Source organism: Solea solea, chromosome 12 (assembly GCF_958295425.1).
Source record: "Solea solea chromosome 12, fSolSol10.1, whole genome shotgun sequence".
In the NCBI taxonomy this organism is placed as follows: Eukaryota; Metazoa; Chordata; class Actinopteri; order Pleuronectiformes; family Soleidae; genus Solea; species Solea solea.
Window position 1 is genome coordinate 12556444 of NC_081145.1, and position 21620 is coordinate 12578063.

The 21620-nt window shown below is 40.2% G+C and overlaps 2 protein-coding genes across 2 annotated transcripts; one reads left to right on the forward strand and one right to left on the reverse strand.

Moving 5' to 3' along the window:
• The first annotated feature begins 363 nt into the window (after positions 1 to 363).
• On the forward strand, positions 364 to 16997 carry atp8b4 (ATPase phospholipid transporting 8B4). The gene is made up of 27 exons (XM_058644351.1): positions 364 to 987; positions 3770 to 3828; positions 3926 to 4039; positions 4126 to 4224; positions 4303 to 4364; positions 4446 to 4518; positions 5139 to 5209; positions 5736 to 5815; positions 6676 to 6834; positions 6974 to 7062; positions 7840 to 8036; positions 8591 to 8799; positions 9641 to 9684; positions 9771 to 9936; positions 10020 to 10208; positions 10825 to 10940; positions 11155 to 11319; positions 11400 to 11511; positions 11604 to 11709; positions 11917 to 12058; positions 12370 to 12553; positions 13535 to 13758; positions 13836 to 13919; positions 14346 to 14591; positions 14688 to 14826; positions 14916 to 15046; positions 15747 to 16997. The coding sequence occupies exons 1-27, from the start codon at positions 957 to 959 to the stop codon at positions 16068 to 16070; spliced, it is 3615 nt and encodes a 1204-aa protein (XP_058500334.1). The 5' UTR covers positions 364 to 956; the 3' UTR covers positions 16071 to 16997.
• On the reverse strand, positions 16994 to 21313 carry galk2 (galactokinase 2). Its single transcript, XM_058644353.1, has 10 exons — positions 20994 to 21313; positions 20833 to 20921; positions 20185 to 20308; positions 19974 to 20067; positions 19712 to 19858; positions 19535 to 19633; positions 18886 to 19038; positions 18301 to 18511; positions 17936 to 18137; positions 16994 to 17426 (listed from the first exon to the last, which is right to left on the reverse strand). The coding sequence occupies exons 1-10, from the start codon at positions 21044 to 21046 to the stop codon at positions 17219 to 17221; spliced, it is 1380 nt and encodes a 459-aa protein (XP_058500336.1). The 5' UTR covers positions 21047 to 21313; the 3' UTR covers positions 16994 to 17218.
• Between the last annotated feature and the right edge of the window lie 307 nt (positions 21314 to 21620).

Below are 21620 nucleotides of genomic sequence, written 5' to 3' on the forward strand. Positions count from 1 at the left end.
GTGTCTTTTAGTGTTGAGCCCTCTGCATGTTCAAATGTTTTAAATATTTATATGAATTCTTCCTTTTTAGTCCATATGTTCAACCAACAATACCAAGAATGTAGTGGGTGCTTATAGGTGGCAATGACACACAATGACATACTGTATGTATCCTGTTTAAATACAGCAATCTTACGTTACAGCTGATATTGTGCCTTCAATGAACACTATTATACTATTTATAATTGTTCATTTGTGTTCATAAATCCCCCCGAGATTTACGCCCTAGACACAGACACACACACACACACACACACACACACACAGCACTGACTGTTAGACAGAGGCGATGGTTCACTCCTGCAGCGTTTTTTGTAGCGAGCAGTGTGTCCGCAGTCGGTCTTCTCTTCTCACTCTTTGCTCTGCTCATCATCAACAGTATGTGACTCCATCTGCTAGAGGAGGAGAGGAGAGGGAGCGTCTGCTTTCTGCCAACACATCCGTGGTAAATGAAGTACCTACTTGCTGGTGAATGACAGGATAAGTGGAGGAAACAAAAAACAGGATAAGGAGAGATGTAACAGGCAGACCACATTCGTGCACTGTGTTACTACTGCTGACATCATCATTTATACAAACATGGAGCGATCTATACATCAGCACTTCTGTCACACAGTGTATTTCATTAAGGAACTTACTCTGTAGGCTACTCTCTGTATTGCTCACCTGGGACCGTTTTGCTTTGGAGACATATCTCTGTGGATTATTGCCTGCTGCTGCACTCCAAAGCCTGAACAGAGAAGAAACAAGACACCACTCTGCTATGTTGTTGTTGTGTTGCTTCACATGAAACACCAAGATGCACTTAGTGCAGATTCGGACTTATTTCCCAACACATTCGCCCCACGCATGTGGTTAGTTAAATGTGAGATGTCCATGTCTCTGATACGGAAACACACAGGAGGTCCCAGGAGAAGATGGCATTCTGGAGGAGAAACAAACCTGTTGGTAAGACAATACATCCTTTATTGTTGTTCCTTTTTGCACGAAGGAACTGGTCATTTGATGCTTATTTTTCTGCAGATGTGTCAATTTAGAATTTACTTTGGGGGATGAATTAGTAAATGTTCATCTTATTGTTAACAACATCTTAACAATATGCTACACAAGCCAGTTAATACATAAACAAAGTTTTCAAAAGCCAATCTTCTAGCTGTGTGCAACTTTGATTTATTAACCGCTGTTAAATGTCTTGATATGTGTTTTGTTTTTAAAGCAAAAATGGACCTGTGGTTTTCAGGCAGGTGAACTTCTCCTCCTGTCATGGTGTCACTGTACTCATTAGAGAGATAATATACATGGGTGTGAGCCTGTAATACACAACCTGGCTATTAAATTAGTTTGTGTTTTTTTTCATTTGTATCATCACACACACACACACACACACACACACACACACATGATGTAGTCTTCTGCCGATGTTGTTCATCCGCTTCAAGGTTTGACTTGTTGCATTTAGACGTGGTCCTGTTTATACCTTGTTTGCAACAATTGTTTATTTAAGTTATTCTCAAACCACTCTGCTCGTTCTCCTCTGACCTTTGGCATCTATTTTCAACTTCTCTTCTCTGCAAACCCTTACTCGTTGTGTGTGAAAATCCCAGTCGATCAGCAGTTTCTGAAATACTCAGACAATTCCACATTCAAAGTCACTCAAATCAACTTTATTTGGAGTCTGATGCTCTGTTTTGACTTCAGCAGGTCACATTGATCATGTCTTCATGCCTAAATGCATTGAGCTGTTGCCACAACATTGACTAATCAGATATTTGAGTTAACAGGTGTACCTAATAAAGTGGCTGGCGAGTGTACTAGTGTTGCTATCCTTTTGGGAAGAAAGACTTGGAAACTGGCCAACAGAAATCTTTACAGCAGTGACGTTAGTGCTCTAAACTATTTCTTGTAATCACACTGCATGCTCTCGCTGTGAGCTGTCGGGACTTGCAGTTTCCCTGCTCAGTCTGAGTCAAGTCATAGCAAAATAAAAACCTAAAATCAGAAAAGTACGGTGACTTTGTCCTCTACTAGAAACACTATTGCGCATTTCCATAGCTTCTAATTAAATGTTTAAACACGATGAAGCTTTTGAACAACAAAAGCCTTTTTAAATAATTAACTGTCATAGAAGCCGATCACAGGATGAGGACGGTCTGTTTTGTGAGAAGATCCTGTTGCAGTTCTCAGCATGTGCATTATGTACAATCCACAATGATTTTAAGGTCAATTGGAAACAGCGTGAGCTCTGTGCTCCTCTCGCACTGGTCTGTGTGGAAAATTGGAGCACTTTGATGAATGGTTTCATCATGTTGCAGGTGCTTGGTATTAATTGTGTTGTTTTTGACTGGTTAGCTTTCCTGTTGGGACTGATTAAAAAGCATGGAAAAAACATGATAACGAACCCTAATGAAGTGCATCGACGTATGAGCCATGAGATGTCCGTCAGAGCGGTTGGTGTGGTTCAGTTGGTGGTGAAATGGGAAGAGTCAGCAAGGTCCACAGGTTTCACACTAGTATGCTGTGTGAGAATCAGCTTTTGTTAAAATATTAAACGAATCGGGAAATGAGGTGTCTGTGAAGGTTCATCCAAGTCAACGTATCTTTGGAACTTGTCTGATTGAAGTTGCTCTTCTCATCCAGGTTCTAATTGACTGATGAAAACTCGTTATAGGCTAGTTATCTATCTAGAGAGTTGTTATGTTAAACAATACACATTTTTCCCCTCAGGCCCAATTTAAGGATGTTAATTCCACCTGAGTCGAGGTGTGAATGAGGGTCACCTCGCCTGCCTCTTGCCCTGTGTCAACTGGGATTGACTCCAGCTCTGTTGTGACCCTCATGTGCAGAATAAAGTAGTAGTCAATGAATGAATGAGTGAGTCATCTGAGCACAGGCAGATTGTGATAAATGCATGGCTGAACACTCCCAATCCGTCTGGAATACATCCTCAGATCCAGTCACTCCAATCCAATCTCATGTGGAGGTGGTTTAAGGAAGCATGAGGTCACATTGTTGCGTTGCATGAATCCAACCTGTCTTCAGGATCCAGTAGAGCACGTCTCCTCATACATACATTTATTTGCAGCCATTGCCACAATACTATCACTAATACTCACAATATATCTTCATCTCTGCAGTCAGCCTCCTTAAAAACACAATTTTGTTCTCGCAAACTGTCACAGCTTCAGTGTGTATTGGAATAAAGGGCGCAGACGCCTGATTCAAGCTTGGTCTCATAGTACACTTCCAAACCGAGACACATTTTAACGCAAGGTGTGAACAGTAACAGTTCTTTACAAAGCTGTCCTAATGCAAGTGAATGAGTGAACACAGATGTTAATTCCAGGTCTGACTGAGGCCTTATCTTGTTTTATGTGTGAGTGTTAAACTGCCTGGGAAGAGAACTCAGACTTATGCCACCTCCTCTATTGAGTGATGTTTTTTGTGTTTACCTGTAAAAAACCAACACTGAACAGAGAAGGAGGCACAAGATAAGAACTATCAGCCTCCTACAATGCTCTACTGAGCTCTCTTCCCAGATGGCTCAAGGGTTTGGGTTGTTTTACACTTTGATTCAGATGAGACTAACAAGCTAGGGGTGAACAGCCTGGATTGTTTCAAGTAAAATATGGCAAATGTTGCATATGCCATTCAGCAAATAATCAGTAAATCATTTTAAGATCCAAAAAAGACACAATGTTAAATTGCTTGAAAATGTGTTCTCTCTGTGTAGAGAAAGAACGCCATGTAAAAGCTAATGCGCAGATCTTCAATGCCAAGTTCTGCTACGCCGTAAGTAGTCTTTAAAATTGCATTAGGTCTGCATCATCTCCAGGTTTAGGCTGATCAGTGTCTAAATGTCTACATTTCTAAATGTGTCATGATTCAGGACAATCGCATTAAAACCTCAAAGTACAGCATCTTCACCTTCCTGCCCATCAACTTGTTTGAGCAGCTCCAGAGGGTGGCTAACGCTTACTTCATAGTGCTGCTGATCCTGCAGGTACAGTAAGACTAGAAACATACATATAGAACAGGACTGTAGTTTTTATCAAATGCCCAAGTAGACCAAACTTTTTTTCTTACTAGGTAATTCCAGCAATATCCTCTCTGTCCTGGTTCACAACCATCGTGCCTTTGGTGTTTGTGCTCTTGATTACGGCTGTCAAGGACGCCACCGATGACTACGTGAGTTCCATCTGTGATGTGTTTGGAGCTCTTCTACATGATCAGCACTAATGGCAAAAAAATGTGCTCACATTTCAGTTCCGACATACAAGCGACCAACAAGTCAACAACCGCCTGTCTCAGGTCCTCATTACGGGAAGGTATTAAACGGTTTTCTGCTGAAAAGCAAATAGGTAATTGTTCCAGTTTGATTCCAAGCATTAATGTCTTTTACTCCCAAGTTTGCAGAATGAGAAATGGATGAACATCCAAGTGGGCGACATCATCAGACTGGAGAATAATCAGTTTGTTGCAGTGAGTAAACTACGTCCTATTATTTGTTGTACACATGAGATGCTTTTGAGTCTACTAATGTCTTTAGAGTGACATAGAGAGTGTCTTCACTTTATTCAACCATTTATGTATTGGACAATGTTTCCTTCTGTGTATAATAGAGGAAATTGCTGCACCCATGTAGAACACATTACCAAAAACCTGCGGAGAAGAATTGGCCTCTTGGACAGATCTTGCTTTTGTTTTAAAGTGCTCTACATTTCATCACCTATCATCGCACTTTATATTAAAAAGTGGGCCGGGCCTCTCTTTCTATTGTAAGAGAGCTACACTGTCTCTTCTTTACCTACAAAGCACTCTTTTTAAAGTCAAGCAAAAACTATTATCAAACACAGACGTACCTAAGATTGTCAGCTGCACATACACAAAAACTGAGTTATGGAAGACACACTCACACTCACACAGAATGTTCATACTTCTCTTAATCTGCGTGTATGTGTGTATTTTTCCATTACATTTTTATTCTGTTGAAACTGTAACAGGGTATCCTTGCAAAGGAGAGCTCACTCTCCAGGATCCTCCGTGTACAAATAAAGGTTAGATAAATAAATAAATAAATCATGTTGTTTTTTTACACACAGGCAGACATCCTCCTCCTCTGCAGCAGTGAGCCCAATGGACTGTGCTACATTGAGACCGCAGAGCTAGATGGGTAAGTGCTGCAATAAAAGTAAAACTATAATAAAAAAAATAGAAAATGCAAACTCTTCAGCTCTGCCACCTCCAGCTCCTTCTGTCACACATCAGCCCTGACACTCTCGTCTCCACCCACTCCACTGCCTGCACTCTCTTCTTCACCTCTCTTGTGCACTGTCAATTGCTTTAGATGGTTGGCTTCAGATATTTAAACTCATCCATTTCCACGACCTCTACTACTATCTTCATTGTACCACCTGTCATTCACACACAGGTATTCTGTCTTGCTCCTACGGCTCAATGATAATCGCTCTCTTCTCAGGAAATTAGTACATATATATATATATATATATATATATATATATACATATGTATATAAATATACGTATATATATATATATATATACGTATATTTATATATATATATATATATATATATATATATATTATATTTGTGTTCTGATGCAGAATGTTGAATATTGCACCTTTAATTTCATCATTTCTGTGTCATAATAGCAGCATTTTCATTCCTGTCCTCGCAGTGAGACAAATCTGAAAGTTCGTCAGGCCTTAGTCATCACCTCAGATTTGGGAGAGATTTCAAAACTGATGGATTTTGATGGTGAGATGATGCTTGAAATAAGTGTATTTCTTTGTTTTATTCCTCAGATTAATCAGGGGTTTGTTGTATGAAAATATGTGCCCAGTTTTCTTGTTCTCCACGCCTGTCCATGTGTGCCTTTCTGATTTGTGAGCTTGTATGTTTTTAAACATTTGTTGGCAGATAAATTGGCATTAAACCAAATATAAACAGCTAAACAAAGATCAGCTGAACAAATTCATCCAGATCAGTGCACGCAATCCTCCACCAGTGATCTGTACTTCTCATCCTGTCCATCCCTTAAACACCCAACCGATGCAGAGTCATCAGAGAAATTTAGCAGAAAAACAACAATCAGTGGTATGCGTAATGTGAACAGGAAAGCAGAGACCACAGTCCTCTGTGCTCTGTCTATCAGGTAGTCAGGGATCTAGGAGATGGTGGCTGTGTCGGCACCCATCACCTGCAGCTTCTCACCCAGTAGCCGAGGCTGAGAGGTGTCGATTCTCACAGTACGGCCAATGGCACGCAGGTGCAAAGTGTTTGTTGGAGGCCATGGTGGTGAGTTAGAGGCTGCTTGTGAATTAGACAGGACAAGAGTCAGCATAGAGCCGTTAAACAAACAGTTGAGGTTGTTTGCTCATTTTGGGTGACTGATGTCTGCGGGTCTCTCACCGTGCACCCTGTAATTCCACTCACCTCCCTCACATTGTTCTTTCTCTTTGCACTTTATCAAAGAGGACATTTCTGTGATTTCACATATTTTTCATTGCATTAATTGATCTGCTCTGTCATGTTTTGTGAGTGGCTGTTAGATCTCCTGATGACTTTTTCAATGTAGGGATGATTTGTGGTGTGAATCTCTTAACTGTGTTCCTCAGGAGAAGTCATTTGTGAGCCACCCAACAACAAGCTGGATACATTCACTGGAACATTATACTGGAGAGACAATAAATACCCTCTGGATAACGGGAAAATGCTGCTTCGAGGTTGTGTACTCAGAAACACTGAGTGGTGTTTTGGAATGGTTATTTTTGCTGGTATGGTATTTTTATTTTGATGCCTCCATTTGCCACATCCATTAGCTTCATGTTTTTTTTTTTTTTCTGTGAGCTGCACATAAACTCTGCTGTTTTTCCAGACTCTTTCAACACTGACAGTTCCTCTTTGTGCCAGCAGGGCCACAAACCAAACTGATGCAGAACTGTGGAAGAACAACTTTCAAAAGAACAAGTATTGACAAACTGATGAACACCTTGGTTTTGTGGGTAAGATGTATCTTATGTTTACTGTAGCGGATTAATAAACCAAAAGTTACTGTGTATCTGAAAACCATTCTTAAAGGCTCAGTCCACCTGTAGAGGTGCTTTCACATATTCTGTTTTTCGCCCTCAGCTCACAGGTTACGTAAGATAATTTCCACTAATACAGATGAGGGGGTAATTTGTCCCATCCTAAAGGGAGTAACAGAAGTAACAGTGCTTGGTGAACATGTCCACTGAGTGCAGTTAGTGTCTGTGTATGCACAGTGAGATGAAGAGACTGAGAATCAATTGTTTAGTCAAGAAGTAAAATACAGTAATAAATGACGCTATAGCTGCTGAGAGACTGAGGAATAATTGTGCTGGTTGTCAGTGTCGCAGAAACTCTATATACCTGTATTGATTTAGACTGTTTACATAATTGTGTTAATGCTGTGGTCTGGTTCATTAATCTGCCCCAACACTAATACTGTAACTCCTGCAAAGTACAAACACTTTTCTGAAGTTGACATAATGTAACCTCAGGCTTATTGCACTTCTTTTGATGTGAAATAATCAAGTCAATCTAAAAGTCAAGTTAATAAAGGAACTGTCTTTGTTTTAAATCGATCCCTAATAAAGATACACTGGTAAAAGTTGCTTTATGATTAAAATACAATTCATTGTGATTTACTATCATTTGACAGCACTAGAAAAGACCTATGCAGTGTCATTGATGTGCAGTCCACATGAATTGGACACATCTTTCAAAGTTATCATAAATTGTTGATTTTTATATTTCAGATCTTTGCCTTCCTCATATGTATGGGAGTTATTTTGGCCATTGGAAACACGATCTGGGAAAGTCAGATTGGCATGAACTTCCAGGTGTTTTTGCAGGGGAATGAGAGTCACAGCAGCGCTGTTTTCTCTGGCTTCCTCGCCTTCTGGTCCTACGTCATCATCCTCAACACCGTCGTGCCCATCTCTCTCTATGTCAGGTTAGGCCTGTCTGTATTTATTGTTTGTATATATGTTTGCAACATATGTCATTTTAATGTCCTTTTTGAATCAAGACACCACCCTTATAATGTCACTTTGTCAAAGATTTCCCGCTATATGTTTATATTTTACAAGAAAATTTAATAATATCAATTTTTTTTATAAATTTCCAGAGATAAATGTTATTTTGATCATCAAACAGTGGATCTGAGATACATGTCTCAATGCCAACAACAGAAAAAAATAAATCAAATTGACAAAAAGTCGACGTCAAAGTCACTTCCTCCAAAGAAAATAAAAACCTTGTTTCTGTCAGGGATTTATGAGCACAAGATCTGCAAAAAATAAAATAAATTGAAAAGAAATTGTCAAATTTGGTCATATTAAACAAACACAGCAGCATCATAATGATTTTAAGTCATCTGATCAAGTGGAATAAAATGGCTCACTGTTATGGTTTGACCTCTAACGTGTGTCTAACATCTACTGGTGGGGTTCATATTTGCAACCTGTATTTCAGTGTGTTTAAAACAAAGTATTGATCTTCCTTCAGTGTGGAAGTTCTGCGGCTCGGTCACAGTTACTTCATTAACTGGGACCAGAGGATGTTCTGCAGACAGACAGACACTGCAGCCCAAGCTCGCACCACCACCCTGAACGAGGAGCTCGGCCAGGTGGAGTTCATCTTCTCCGACAAGACCGGCACCCTCACCCAGAACATCATGGTGTTCAGGAAGTGCTCTATCAATGCAAAGACGTATGGTATGGAGCTTCCTGAAACTTGTATATATTCATACATTTATATTACTGTTCTTAAATTAATCTTACATTGATTCACATGAACAGAAGAGAATGATTAAATAAAATGTAGAAAGAAAACAATAATTAAGTCCATACACTTGGAGAGCTCTCCATCAGACCTCTGGGAAAGTCTGTAAGACAGAGACTTTCTCTTAAATATGTGTCCTATGTCCCACTAAAGACGTAGTGCCCTAGTAATCTACTGAACACTTTAACCACTATGGAAATACGTCCTATAGGGTCAAAGGCAGCCCTGCCCTGGGGATTGGATTTCATGGGAACCTTTAAATGGACACTAAGAGGTCACTAAATTAGTTTTTAAATAAATAAAAAAAAAGGCACCTGTACTGAAACGTGAGTTTATTCCATGAGGGCATGACATTTATCTCACACAGGTATACAAGGACATCATCAACAGCACAGCATCCCTTTCTATAGGCACTGAATATCAAGGACAATCTTTGGGACACTGTCATGTCGGGACAGTAGGGAACTTGATAACAGCATTCTTTCTCATGTGAAGGACACTTGTAGGGAACACAGTTGGATGGGCATCTAGAAAGACGGAGTGTCTTTCTAGAAACAATCCGTTTTCTTTTATTTATATTTTGCTTTAGAGGCCACAAATGAATGGCAGCCAGTCGGGCACTTTAGCGTGCCATGTTTTTGTCCATTATGGCACGATACTGAAACATAATGTCTTTTGTTGCATGTTAAAATGTTGTTACAAAAAAATAACAATAACAATGGTGATGTTGGCAGAGCTGTAAAACTCATCATCTGTTCTGTTTTTTTCTCTCAGGTGATGTTTATGATGAATTTGACCAGAAGGTGGAAATCACAGAGGTGTCCAAAACTAAATAACCAACAATTCTAACTATCAAATAATATAAATGTTTTAATAATTATGCTGAAGGTCACTGTCTCCTCAGAAAACCGCCAGTGTGGACTTTTCCTTCAACCCTCTCTGTGACAGAGGGTTCAAGTTTCACGATGGCAGCCTGGTTGAAGCTGTAAAACTGGAGGAGCCAGTGGTTCAGGATTTCTTCAGACTGCTGGCTCTGTGCCACACTGTGATGCCAGAGGAGAAGAGTGAAGGTAAAATGCAAAGTCATACACCAGCAGCTCACTGATAACAGCAGTAGAAGTGTTTCCTCAACAGTGTTTCTGTTAACATGAAGGGCATCTGGTGTACCAGGCCCAGTCACCTGACGAGGGAGCGCTGGTCACCGCAGCAAGAAACTTTGGCTTTGTCCTCTGCACCAGGACTTCTGAGACCATCACGCTGTGTGAGATGGGACAAGTAGTCACCTACCAGCTGCTGGCCATACTGGACTTCAACAACGTGCGCAAGAGAATGAGTGTCATTGGTTAAGTCTTTACTTGTAACAGTCACGCTCCAGTTCACGCTCTACTTCAAGATTCAGACTTTGACAACATGACTTTCAAGCAAATTAAAATGACTGACTTCTTTATGACCATTTATGAAATGTTTATAAAAAAGCTGTAATTGATGGCTTTATTAATTCACCCCTGGATAGAAATGTAAACATAACAATGTCTTTTGGAGATTGTTGCAGTATGATGGGGGTTTATGGGGGGTGTGCTAGGCCGTCATATTGGAGGGAAATTATAAAAGTATAAGCTAAACTAAACCTTTATGGTAAGTTCTTGGCCAAACACAAGTAGCACGAGGAACAATCTTGTTGATATGTATATTTTGATAACAATACATTTTTGGTATATGGTTTAGGCCTGCTATATTCTTCCTGAATGAAAGTGCTGATAAAGAATAATGATAGAGAAGGATTTTCCTCAACATGGCAACCAAAAGGTTGCTACTAACTGATCTATGAAGCATTAGAAGGTTATTTAACAACATTAATTAAGTTATTAGTTTACATTTATAAAGCATTTATGAATGATGCCTTACCAGAGAGCAGCAGCCATTTCAAGTCTTCATGTGCTCTCTTCCTGTGTTTTTAGTAAGAAACCCAAAAGGACAAATTAAACTTTACTCCAAAGGAGCCGACACTGTTATCTTTGAGCGCCTGGATTCATCCTGTCATGACCTCATGTACACGACCTCAGAGCATCTCAGTGTAAGTGTTATGTTACTGGACACCACGACATAGTTAGAGCATCTTTAAATAAGTCCATCATACACTATCCATCCACATTTAATATCAGCACACTCGACAAGGTTACAAAAAACATTCATGTTAATACTTGCTGTTGTTTAGCATAACATTCAGTTATTATGTTTCACCTGTTGCACACCAGATATTTTAGAGATATTTTTCTTTACCCCTGCAGGAATTTGCTGGAGAAGGGCTTCGAACTTTAGCCTTGGCCTACAAAGACCTTGATGAAAGTTATTTTGAAGTCTGGACGAAGAAGCTTCTGTTTGTCAGCACTGAGATCGAGAACCGTGATGATAATCTGGCAGTTCTCTATGAGGAGATTGAACAAGACTTGAAGGTAGAGCTGGCATCATTCTGTTAACATTCTTGAGCTGATCAAACTCAGTGTTTGTAGAGTCACTGTCCTTTTGCTTCAAGCTTCTCGGAGCTACAGCCATCGAGGACAAACTACAAGAAGGAGTCCCAGAAACAATCACCTGTCTGAATCTAGCTGACATCAAGATCTGGGTCCTCACGGGTGACAAACTTGGTAGCCTAATTCACTCTAACATTATCTTACTGACCAGAAAACTAAATACTGTGTAATGCTAAACACCTTGTAATTTGTGTGTGATGGTTAAGAGACTGCGATGAACATCGGCTATTCCTGCAACATGCTGCGAGACGACATGAGCGAGGTGTTTGTCCTGTCGGGCCACACACTGCTGGAGGTGCAGCAGCAGCTCAGGTGACACATTATTCATTTATCGTTTCATCTCTCCTCACATAGCAGAGTGCAAGGTGTGTCTCAGAGGAAACCTGTGAAAAATCTTTGTCTAAAATGTGAAGTTGTCGACATAAAGAAGTCTGTGTGCATGCTTGTAGTGGATGTTGACAGAGTGGTCTCAGATTTTTGGACCTCATTGTTTGAGTATGTTGCTTTTTCTGTACTCAGAAGCGCCAAGGAGCACATTCTGGGCCTGAGTCGAGTTAGCAGCACAGGAGACGCTGACAAGTCAGATATGGACACAGATGATTCTGTGTTTGAAGAAACAATCATTGCAGAGTACGCCTTAGTCATCAATGGACACAGTTTGGTAAGACTCCCAAATAGATAAAAAAAAATGTTTTTTATTTTTTTTTTATTGTTTGTGTGTTTTCTTTTGCAGGCTTTACTTTGTTAAGCAGTCGTTTGTGTTGTTTTCCGTTGAGTCTTGTTTATCTGTATCTGCTGCTGACTGCGGTGATCCATAATGAGCAGAGAGCTGCTGGACCCCCAAGGGCCTTAAGATCTGTTATATTGGTTTTCATGAACATCCATTTCCCCACCAAGGTGCTCTTCCCCTGCTGGGCCTGGAGGCTACATGATGGTAATGATAAGTCTAACAGGAATGTGTTCTCCCTGCAGGCTCACGCCCTGGAGCCACAGTTGGAGCACATTTTGTTGGACTTGGCCTGTTTGTGTAAAACAGTCATCTGCTGCCGAGTCACACCGATGCAGAAGGCTCAGGTTGTGGAGCTGGTGAAGAGGCACAAGAGGGCCGTCACCCTGGCCATAGGAGATGGAGCCAATGACGTCAGCATGATCAAGAGTAAATCTCAGAATTTATCATTATTTCCTAAACACATTCAATCATCCTGTGCAGGAACAGCAACATCAATGTACCAGTTTGACCCTTTGGTATATGAATCAGAAAGCTTCTTCCTTATGATAATGTAGATTAGCTTTCTCAAGTTGTGACTTTAATCCAAACACAGATGGTGACCATGTTTAATTTGCATACAAACCAAATAAAACAATATATCGTCAGATATGGGTATACAATAGTTGTTCTTTTTAATCTTTCATAGAGGCTCTTCTGTAGCCTGAACCTAATCTTTCTGGTCAGACAATATAACAATTTATTTGTAGAATGTTTACATGCATTTTAGGAGATTAAATATATTGAATTTGCTCTTATCTTATCAACGAACAACGTAAAGACCTGTTTACATAGCACAAAAGTTAAGAGCTCTTTCAATCGGTGTTAAAGCAACTTAAATATGGTCAATTAAATGTTGGGCAAAGTTTTATTTCAGTAATGTTTCAATGATACACAGTCAAAGAAGACTTAAAGGCACTCACTGAAAATATGAAAATGCCCTTAATGTAATGGCATTGTCACATTGAACCTTCATCCCTTAAAAACACATTATGTGCCAATGAGTTTCAGCCTTTAACGTTCATCAGAGATTCAAACAGATCCTATTAAACAAAATGCCGTCTTTTGTGGTGTTCCATCCCTTGAAATGACCAGCATTGACATTGAGTGGTGGCCTTATAAGATCTGTTTGACTCTGATGAGGCCGTAACTGGACAGTATGTAAACAATATGTAACGTAGAAGGTTGAGCTTAACTATGCCGTCACATGAAAGACATTTTAATAGTTTGAAAAAGAGTGCCTTGGAGATGTTTCCCATCCAAAGGGCACGTCCTACTGCTCCTACTAATAGGAGTCCAGGAAGTTAATGCTTCAGTAGTATTCGATGTTTAAAGGTTCAATGATCCACACTGTATATATTTCTTATGCAGCTGCTCACATAGGTGTCGGCATCAGTGGTCAGGAGGGGATGCAGGCCGTCCTGGCCTCAGATTATTCCTTTGCTCAGTTTCGGTACCTTCAGCGCCTCCTGCTGGTGCATGGACGCTGGTCCTACTTCCGCATGTGTAACTTCCTGTGCTACTTCTTCTACAAGAACTTTGCCTTCACACTGGTACACTTCTGGTATGGCTTCTTCTGTGGTTTCTCAGCTCAGGTAAGACGGCTGTGACAGTGTCTACATCATGTACTGATGTAATGGTGTTTATTCTGTAAAATGTGCTCCTTCCACAGACGGTGTATGACCAGTGGTTCATAACCCTCTTCAATATAATCTATACATCTTTGCCAGTCCTGGCTATGGGACTTTTTGATCAGGTAATAATGATGTGATGGCAAAACAGCACCAACTTTTTCTATATGTAGTCAATATCAAATGGCTCTTTTTGGTTTAAAGTTTAAAGTTTAAAGGCAGAGACATGATGTCATTTTTTTGTTTTGTTTTTCTTTTCAAGATACTCTCAAGTCTTAGAGGTGAATATTTTATTACTGTAGATCTTTTTTTTATTGTGTCATGACTAATAAACCTCTTATTGTAGGTTCTACACTAAATTCAACCACAGTGCCACCTCTAACCCAATCAACCCTATAACTCATATCACTAGTATACAGTATTTATGTTTTCCATAACTCATCTTCATGTCACCATCTCCTGTGTTTTTAGCACTAAACACTCATAAACTCCTCATTAATCATGATACAACATACAGTATATCTGAATGATGCTCTCTCTGTTTTCTAAAGGATGTGAATGAACAGAACAGCCTCTGCTACCCGAGCCTGTACAGACTCGGCCAACAAAACCTTCTCTTCAACACGCGGCAGTTTTTCCTGTGCACACTGAAGGGGATGAGCACATCATTCCTGCTCTTCTTTGTTCCCTGTGGAGCATTCGCCGTCATGGTGAGAGAGGACGGCTCCCACTTTTCTGACCAACAAGCTTTTGCTGTTACCATAGCGACATCCTTGGTTATTGTTGTTACTGTTCAGGTAAGATTATAATGAGCAGAGTATAAAAGCGGTCCTGTTGGTTAGAAAATAAATCGCATTCATAATTGTGTTTATGCCTCTTGTTTGTGTCTTTAGATTGGACTTGACACACACTACTGGACAGCTGTCAATCAGCTCTTCATATGGGGGAGTCTCATCGTGTACTTTGCCATTTTATTTGCAATGCAAAGCAATGGCATGTTTGGCCTTTTCCCAAGCAGTTTCTCTTTCGTAGGTATGTTTGGGCTCATTGTCACAGATGTGAGGAAACGACGCTGATGCGTGGACATTACAACTAACTTCAGATTTGTGTTTTCTCCTCAGGCACGGCCCGCAACTGTCTACGAGAGAAGAGTGTGTGGCTGGTCATTCTGCTCACCACCGTGGTGTGTGTTGTGCCTGGCTTAGCTGTCAGCTTCCTGAAAGCAGACCTCTTCCCAACTCTAACAGACAAGGTGCAGTGACTTTATTATTATATACATATGTACACTACAGTGGTACATATTATTGTTTCTTTCATGGCTGCATTTCACCATTTTAAAGCAACTGTACATTTACTTCAATTCTGCAGCCAAGTGCATTTTTAAGGCCTCCCCCCCTCCACAAAATTTATTTCAAAGTTTAAAAGTAATATGCAAATACGAAACCTTCTTCTGACACTACAGATTGCGTCGCCACTCAAACCAGCCATGACTGTAAATGCGCTTTACACATTGACTGTTTCTGTGTTAAGTTCTACTTAATGAACATTTTACTGAAATTCACTATTCAACTTTTACTTAATCAGGATTTTATTGAGAGCCATTGAGAACAAACGCTCCTTTTCAAGTTCTAGCAAAATTATCATTATATTGTATTGAATTAAATTAAACAAAACTGCAAAACAAAGACAGCAGGTAGACAATAACCCGTCAAAGACAGCACATTCACACTCCACCATGGCTGATAAAAAGTATTTGAGTGCTGCATGTTTCTGCCTATTGCTCCATGTTTGAGGTGTATGGTATTTAAAAGCAAGCTTTCTAATGTCAGTGTTAACGTGGTGGTTTACTCAGATAATCTTGTGACCTGGTGCAGTGTTGTATACAGTATTGCTACATTGTGGTAAGATATAAAAAAGGATTTTCACCACTGCTCTATTTCAATGTATTTCAGGTTCGTAACCTACAGCAGTCAAGAAAGAAGCAGGGGCCTGAGGGGCAGAACCTGAGGCGAGTACGCAGGACGAGCTCCCGTCGTTCAGCCTATGCCTTCTCCCACCAACAGGGTTACGGAGAGCTGATAACCTCAGGCAAAAACATGAGGATGAGCTCAGGGTCCTCTGCTCACTCTCCTGAAACGACACAACACAACTCCACCTGGATAGAAAACATGTTAAAGAGGACGAATGAGGTCTCTTGCATCTCTGATGAAGGCACAGGAGATTCAGAGGGCAACGACACAACGTCACAGACTCCAAAGCAACAAGTCACAGTCTGAGATCAACCTCTGATTTACACTGTACTGTAAACACTATAGGAAATCGCAGACACGGGTCCCAGAGATCATGCACAAGGTATGAGTGTCCTTATTTTGGGTAAATGAAACCTCAGACCCAAAAACACAGATGTACCTCATTTGTAATAGTGTAATTAATGTGGGTAAGCTGGAACGTTTAGAACCAAGTAAAACAGGATTGTCTTGGGCAACCATTTCCTTAAATGGTACAAACAGTGCCTGTGTTGCCAAAGTTGCCAAAGACTTATTTACCACCCAACATTAATTAACTGACCTACTTTTATTCATTCAATAATACCTGTCTTTTCTGATTATGAAATATTTCCGGCAGATTTCAACCCAGTGTTATGCAAAGTGTAAACCTAATGCTCTGCTCCAGCACCAGTTGAAAAGGTTTAATAGTTAGGTCTTTAAAATGTGTATATGCATTTAAACTTAAATTAGAAACTTCATAGCGGTACATAACAGAAAATATAATGCTAAGCACAACCAAATAATTGATCTAAATATCTTTTTACATTTTACTGGCTTTTTGTTTTGTCTATAAATTTGAGGAGTCATTTGAACAAACAAGAAAGTACAAATGTAACTTTGAGCTGTGCTGTACCTTGTTTGGTTGCACTTAAAGATAACCTTTTTGATAAGGTTTTGTTCTGTGTTGTCTGGTTCTTCGGCTGAACACACAATATTAACTCACATATCTGAAATAAGCCTGCGACCCCTGCGAAATCCTGTCAGATCGATAGGATCCAGAAAGATAAAGACCTGCTTGTTTGCCCGGGCAATGGTTGATGCTGTTCCAATGACACATGTCACGTCTGGAAATATGTTCGATTTATTTCTTCATTTTTTTCCCCCCATAGTAGTTAGAACGCTGATAACAAAAATATTGATAAAAGATGATGTGCATTTTATCTTTTATTTTCTTACAAATTAAACATGCAATTGATTGATTACTACCTATTAAAACAGAGTTTAAACAGTAGAAAATGTAACTATACAAAAATAGTAATAAGAGAAATCGTGACACAAAACTCATAATCCTAGTGTAAGAATTAATGCACCAGTGAAGTTAATTTTAACCCTTGTATTCCTTTTTTTTTTAAATGATGTCATAGCTTTGATGAATTTCACTCCTCAAGGAAAATTGCGGCTCCTCCACCCGGCTTTGATACAAACAAACTCTGTTTTTCCATGGCTGCTCTGCGTGCATCAGGGAGGTAATACGCCGCTCTAACTGCCTGCAAGAAAGATTCCACCTTCTCACTGGGAACCATGGAGACAGCACAGCCGCCCCAACCTGCTCCTGTCAGCCGGGAGCCCACAGCCCCTGACTTCCTGTAATGAAGAGAAACAATGGTATATGGAAATTAAAAACGGTAGCTTCAGCTTGTGCTCCAGTGGTGATATCACAGTGGGTTGCCACTTTATGCACCAATGCCAAACTTTGGCTCTGCTGTAACAATTCTGGCCAAACGAGTGAATTTGGAAAAGAAATGCTTGGCTCTAGCATTGATGCTAAAGCCAGTAGGGGTCGGGGGAAAAAATCGATACAGTGAAATATCATATATTATTGCTTTTGAGACAACAAGTATCGATTTTATTTAGCAAATACATTTTTTAATGTAATGACGTTACAAATAAACATTAAACTTTTAGTGGATTTGCATAAAAACAAATCAATTGACCTTTCAGTCCACTGGATGGTGCCAAGTGCTCACTCTCACTACATAATTACTTCACAGAAAGTGTGATGGGTCATCTGGATTCCTATGTGCTGCCTTGACCACAGAACCATTAGATGATCTGAATGAGTAACGTGAGATACAGTATTTATTTGTACTCACAGGCAGATGTCCACCAGCTGGTCCAGTTCAGGACAGCTGCACTCATACAGGTCTCTGCAGCTTGCATGGCTCTGGTTCATCAGCTCTCCCAGTAGCTGTATGGACTCGGCAGGTTTAGAGTCGCACACGGTCTTAAACTGCAGCACTCGCGCAGCTTCACCGTACACGTGCTTGGCTCGCTGGTGAAGCTTAAAGTGAGTTACTGAGAGAAGGGTGGAGAGGCAAATGTGTTATAGTTAATCATTTCGGGGCATTTATCTCAAGAAAATAACTTCAAACAACCAATTATCAAAATTGTCACTGATTAATTTTTTATAATGCACTTTCACACAAGAGCATTTTCAGTGGATGTGCCTGTATGTTACCATGCTGAGTGTTGGCGCTCAGGAGTTCAGTGGAGAACTGCTCTGAGGTGACGCACAGCACTTTGCAGATCTCTTCCCGACTGTACGGCTCAGGATGTAACACTTGGTCCACCAGAGCCAGCATCTCCTCCAGGGAGGTGTTCAGTGCCTTCTGAACCTCAGCCAGCTTCATCACACTGCTCGGGTCCAGGCCCTTCACCTGGGCCAGCATCTGAACACCAGACGAGAAAGCTTTTTATCAACTTTTGATGAAATACTGTGCACTTCTTACTCCCATATGTACAAGATTGTTGATGTTCATTGTTAACAGCAAAACATGCGAGATTATTTACAAATTAAATCATTCACTTACAGATTCTATGAAGATTAGATTAGGTACTCTGTTTTACAGATTACCTTGAGGTCCTTTACAGCTTTTCACTTTGATTAATGAATGCATAAATCAAGTGAGATCAATCTAAATTTAGATAGGAGATACAATAGTAACTTTGAATTTAAAAAGATTGATTTAGATCATTTTTATCTTCATCTTCATTTCTAATTTCATCTCCAGAAACGGGTTGAGAATGGTCTGGATCAGTGTACCTTTGTGGCAATTCGACACTCCACCACACGGATATTAAAGTGAGAAGAAGCAGCTTTGTTCATTTCCACACAGCAGTTGGAAATCACAAACATGGCCCCATCTGGGAGTTTGACATCAGTGGCTCGCAGAGGCTGGAACTCTATCAGCTTTGCCTGTGATACAGTTGAAAAAGTTTTACACTAATAAGACAAGGTGTCAAGTAGGGGTGGTTCAAAAATATCGTTTTGGTGATGTATCGTCATCCCTCCTCGTGCAATACAATAATTGATACGCCCAGGGCAAATATTAATATTTTAATTAACAAATGAAGGCGCTCTAAAGTAAACAGTCCCTGCCAGTTTCACTCGCCGGGTGTCATGATTATCACAGAATCGCTGTATCGTGATATTTTTGGTATCGTGGACCATGTATCGTGTATCGAATCGTATCGTGGGGCACCCTGTGATTCCCAGCCCATGGTCAACACACCATAGCGGTGGCAATTATTTAAATATATAACTAGTTTTCAACTACTGCAGGAAAATACCACATATGTCACCTCTAAAATACATATCATTATCTATATAATTAATATCTCTATATTAATGAACGAGAAAATCAACTTGTATCAATTGTTTGGCCTCATGTACATAGGGAGAAGCTACATACAGTTCCTTTCTCAGCCAGGAAAGAGATGGACTGGTCCATGCCACCTCCCTCTGTTCCAATGTAGCGCTCACATTTGGCACATATCTCTGCGAGCGCCACCTACAGGAAAAATTACACTATTCAGAAGTGTAGATGTAGTGTTTTGAAATGCCATGCTTCAGTTGTAAAGCATTTTACCTTGGATAGGGATTTCTGATTTGCCTCCATCGTTGCAAGGCCAGCACAACAAACTAAAGCGCTAGAACTAGACAGACCAGAGCTCGGAGGTATAGTTCCATCAACAACACACAACATCCCCGATAGACGAGCGATTCCAAACTTCTCCTGGTAATAAAAACACAGCAAGCAGGAAGGTTAGTTAGAGTTAAACTTTATGAACAGAAGTAGTTTTATTCTGCCCTTGTCATGTGTAAAGAATGATAATTATAAAATACATCACCTGAATTCCTTTAACGCCACAGAGAAAATAATAATGCCACTTTGGATTGTCTTTGTCGATGGCGATGTCCTCTGAACACGACACAGTGAAGTCCCTCCACAGTGAAAAACAAGCATTCACAAATATATGATGATGACAGCCATGATAAAATTAACCAATAACACAAGCAAACATCCAGTTTCAGCAGTGATCACAAGTGTTTATGTCTCACTTGTATTGAGGAGTAGTGTTGGCGAGCTGGATCGTGCCTGAAGTGTTGACCGTCACAGCGACCAGGATACTTTGCTCAATAGCCATTGGAAGCACAGAATAGCCACAGTAATCAATGTGCTCTCCTGTTCAACATAGAAGTGATACAGAGAATAAATGTTTCAAATGACAAGGGCTCACACTAGTTTGTGTATTTGTAGACTAAAGCTGGCAACAGCCATTATTCACAATCTTTAAATCTGATTTAAAACTATATCTAGGTTAGGGTTAGGGATGCACAATATTGGACTTTTTGCCGATATCTGCCGATAAACCCTATAACAATCAACAATTTGCTGATTAATAAGAACATTTGTTGCAATTATGCAGAGCCATATTACAAATTTTCATAAATAATACATGAGACTCCACAGGAGGTGGAGGACAAACACAAACACGCTGCTTCAAACACATCAAAAATAAACACACACACCTATTTTATATGCAAATATACAGATGTCTTTCTACTTTAGCAAGGTTCCATTAAAAAAGTCGATGATATAGCTGTTGTGTTCGCTTGTGCTTTTAGGCATATTTTACCTGCACCCTTGGAACACAATTCTGATTTCAGACAAGTCAAAATTCAAATTTAAGTTGTCTACAAAGTTACCTATCAGATTCACTCTTCCTGGAGCGCGTGCATAGAAGAGAGGAGATTCTCCATACTTTGCTTCAAAGGTACTTTTCAAGTTGTTCAGCCTGGAAGGAAATAAGGCAATCGATGAACTGTCAAACATACACTTTTGTTCTTCCTCTGCTTACAACACTCACCTCTCATCTGCAGCAATCGCAGTCTTTATCTTGGGGGGATTTGTCATTGCCATGTCTACCAAGTCTGAGAACAGCAGCTTCGCTGTGTATGGCTGGATGTCCTGTTTGACTGGATGTCCTGATCCTGGTTCTGCTCAGCTGACAGTCAGTCACAGGAGGAACCAGGACGCCAAATTGCGGCATATGTAAAACAGGAGCTGATCTCAATTCAGTTTCATTGTTGGTGAAGTCGTTTTAGTGACAGAGCAGCTGACTCTGAACCAGTTCCCTCCACACAGTCTGCTCTCGTACATAAACACGGAAGTGAAAGCAGTACAGGGGGCGGGGTTAACACTTGAGCAACGGTGCGCACACATCCTGTTCTTCCTTTTTTTTCCTTGTTTGCTCTTGAATACGACTTGACTGTATACTTTTGTTTTGAAAAACAAATAAACTGCAATTTATTAACATTAAGACATGCACATTTCTTCTCTTTTGTTACGTCTTTGAGACATTTACAGGCATAAACACCGGCCATGTCAGGACCAGTTGTCCAAATGAATGGAAGTCAATGTAGCATGTGTGTATCTGTGCTATATGAGGACCAAACAAACGTGTAAACCATACGGAGTGAGGATATTATGGCCG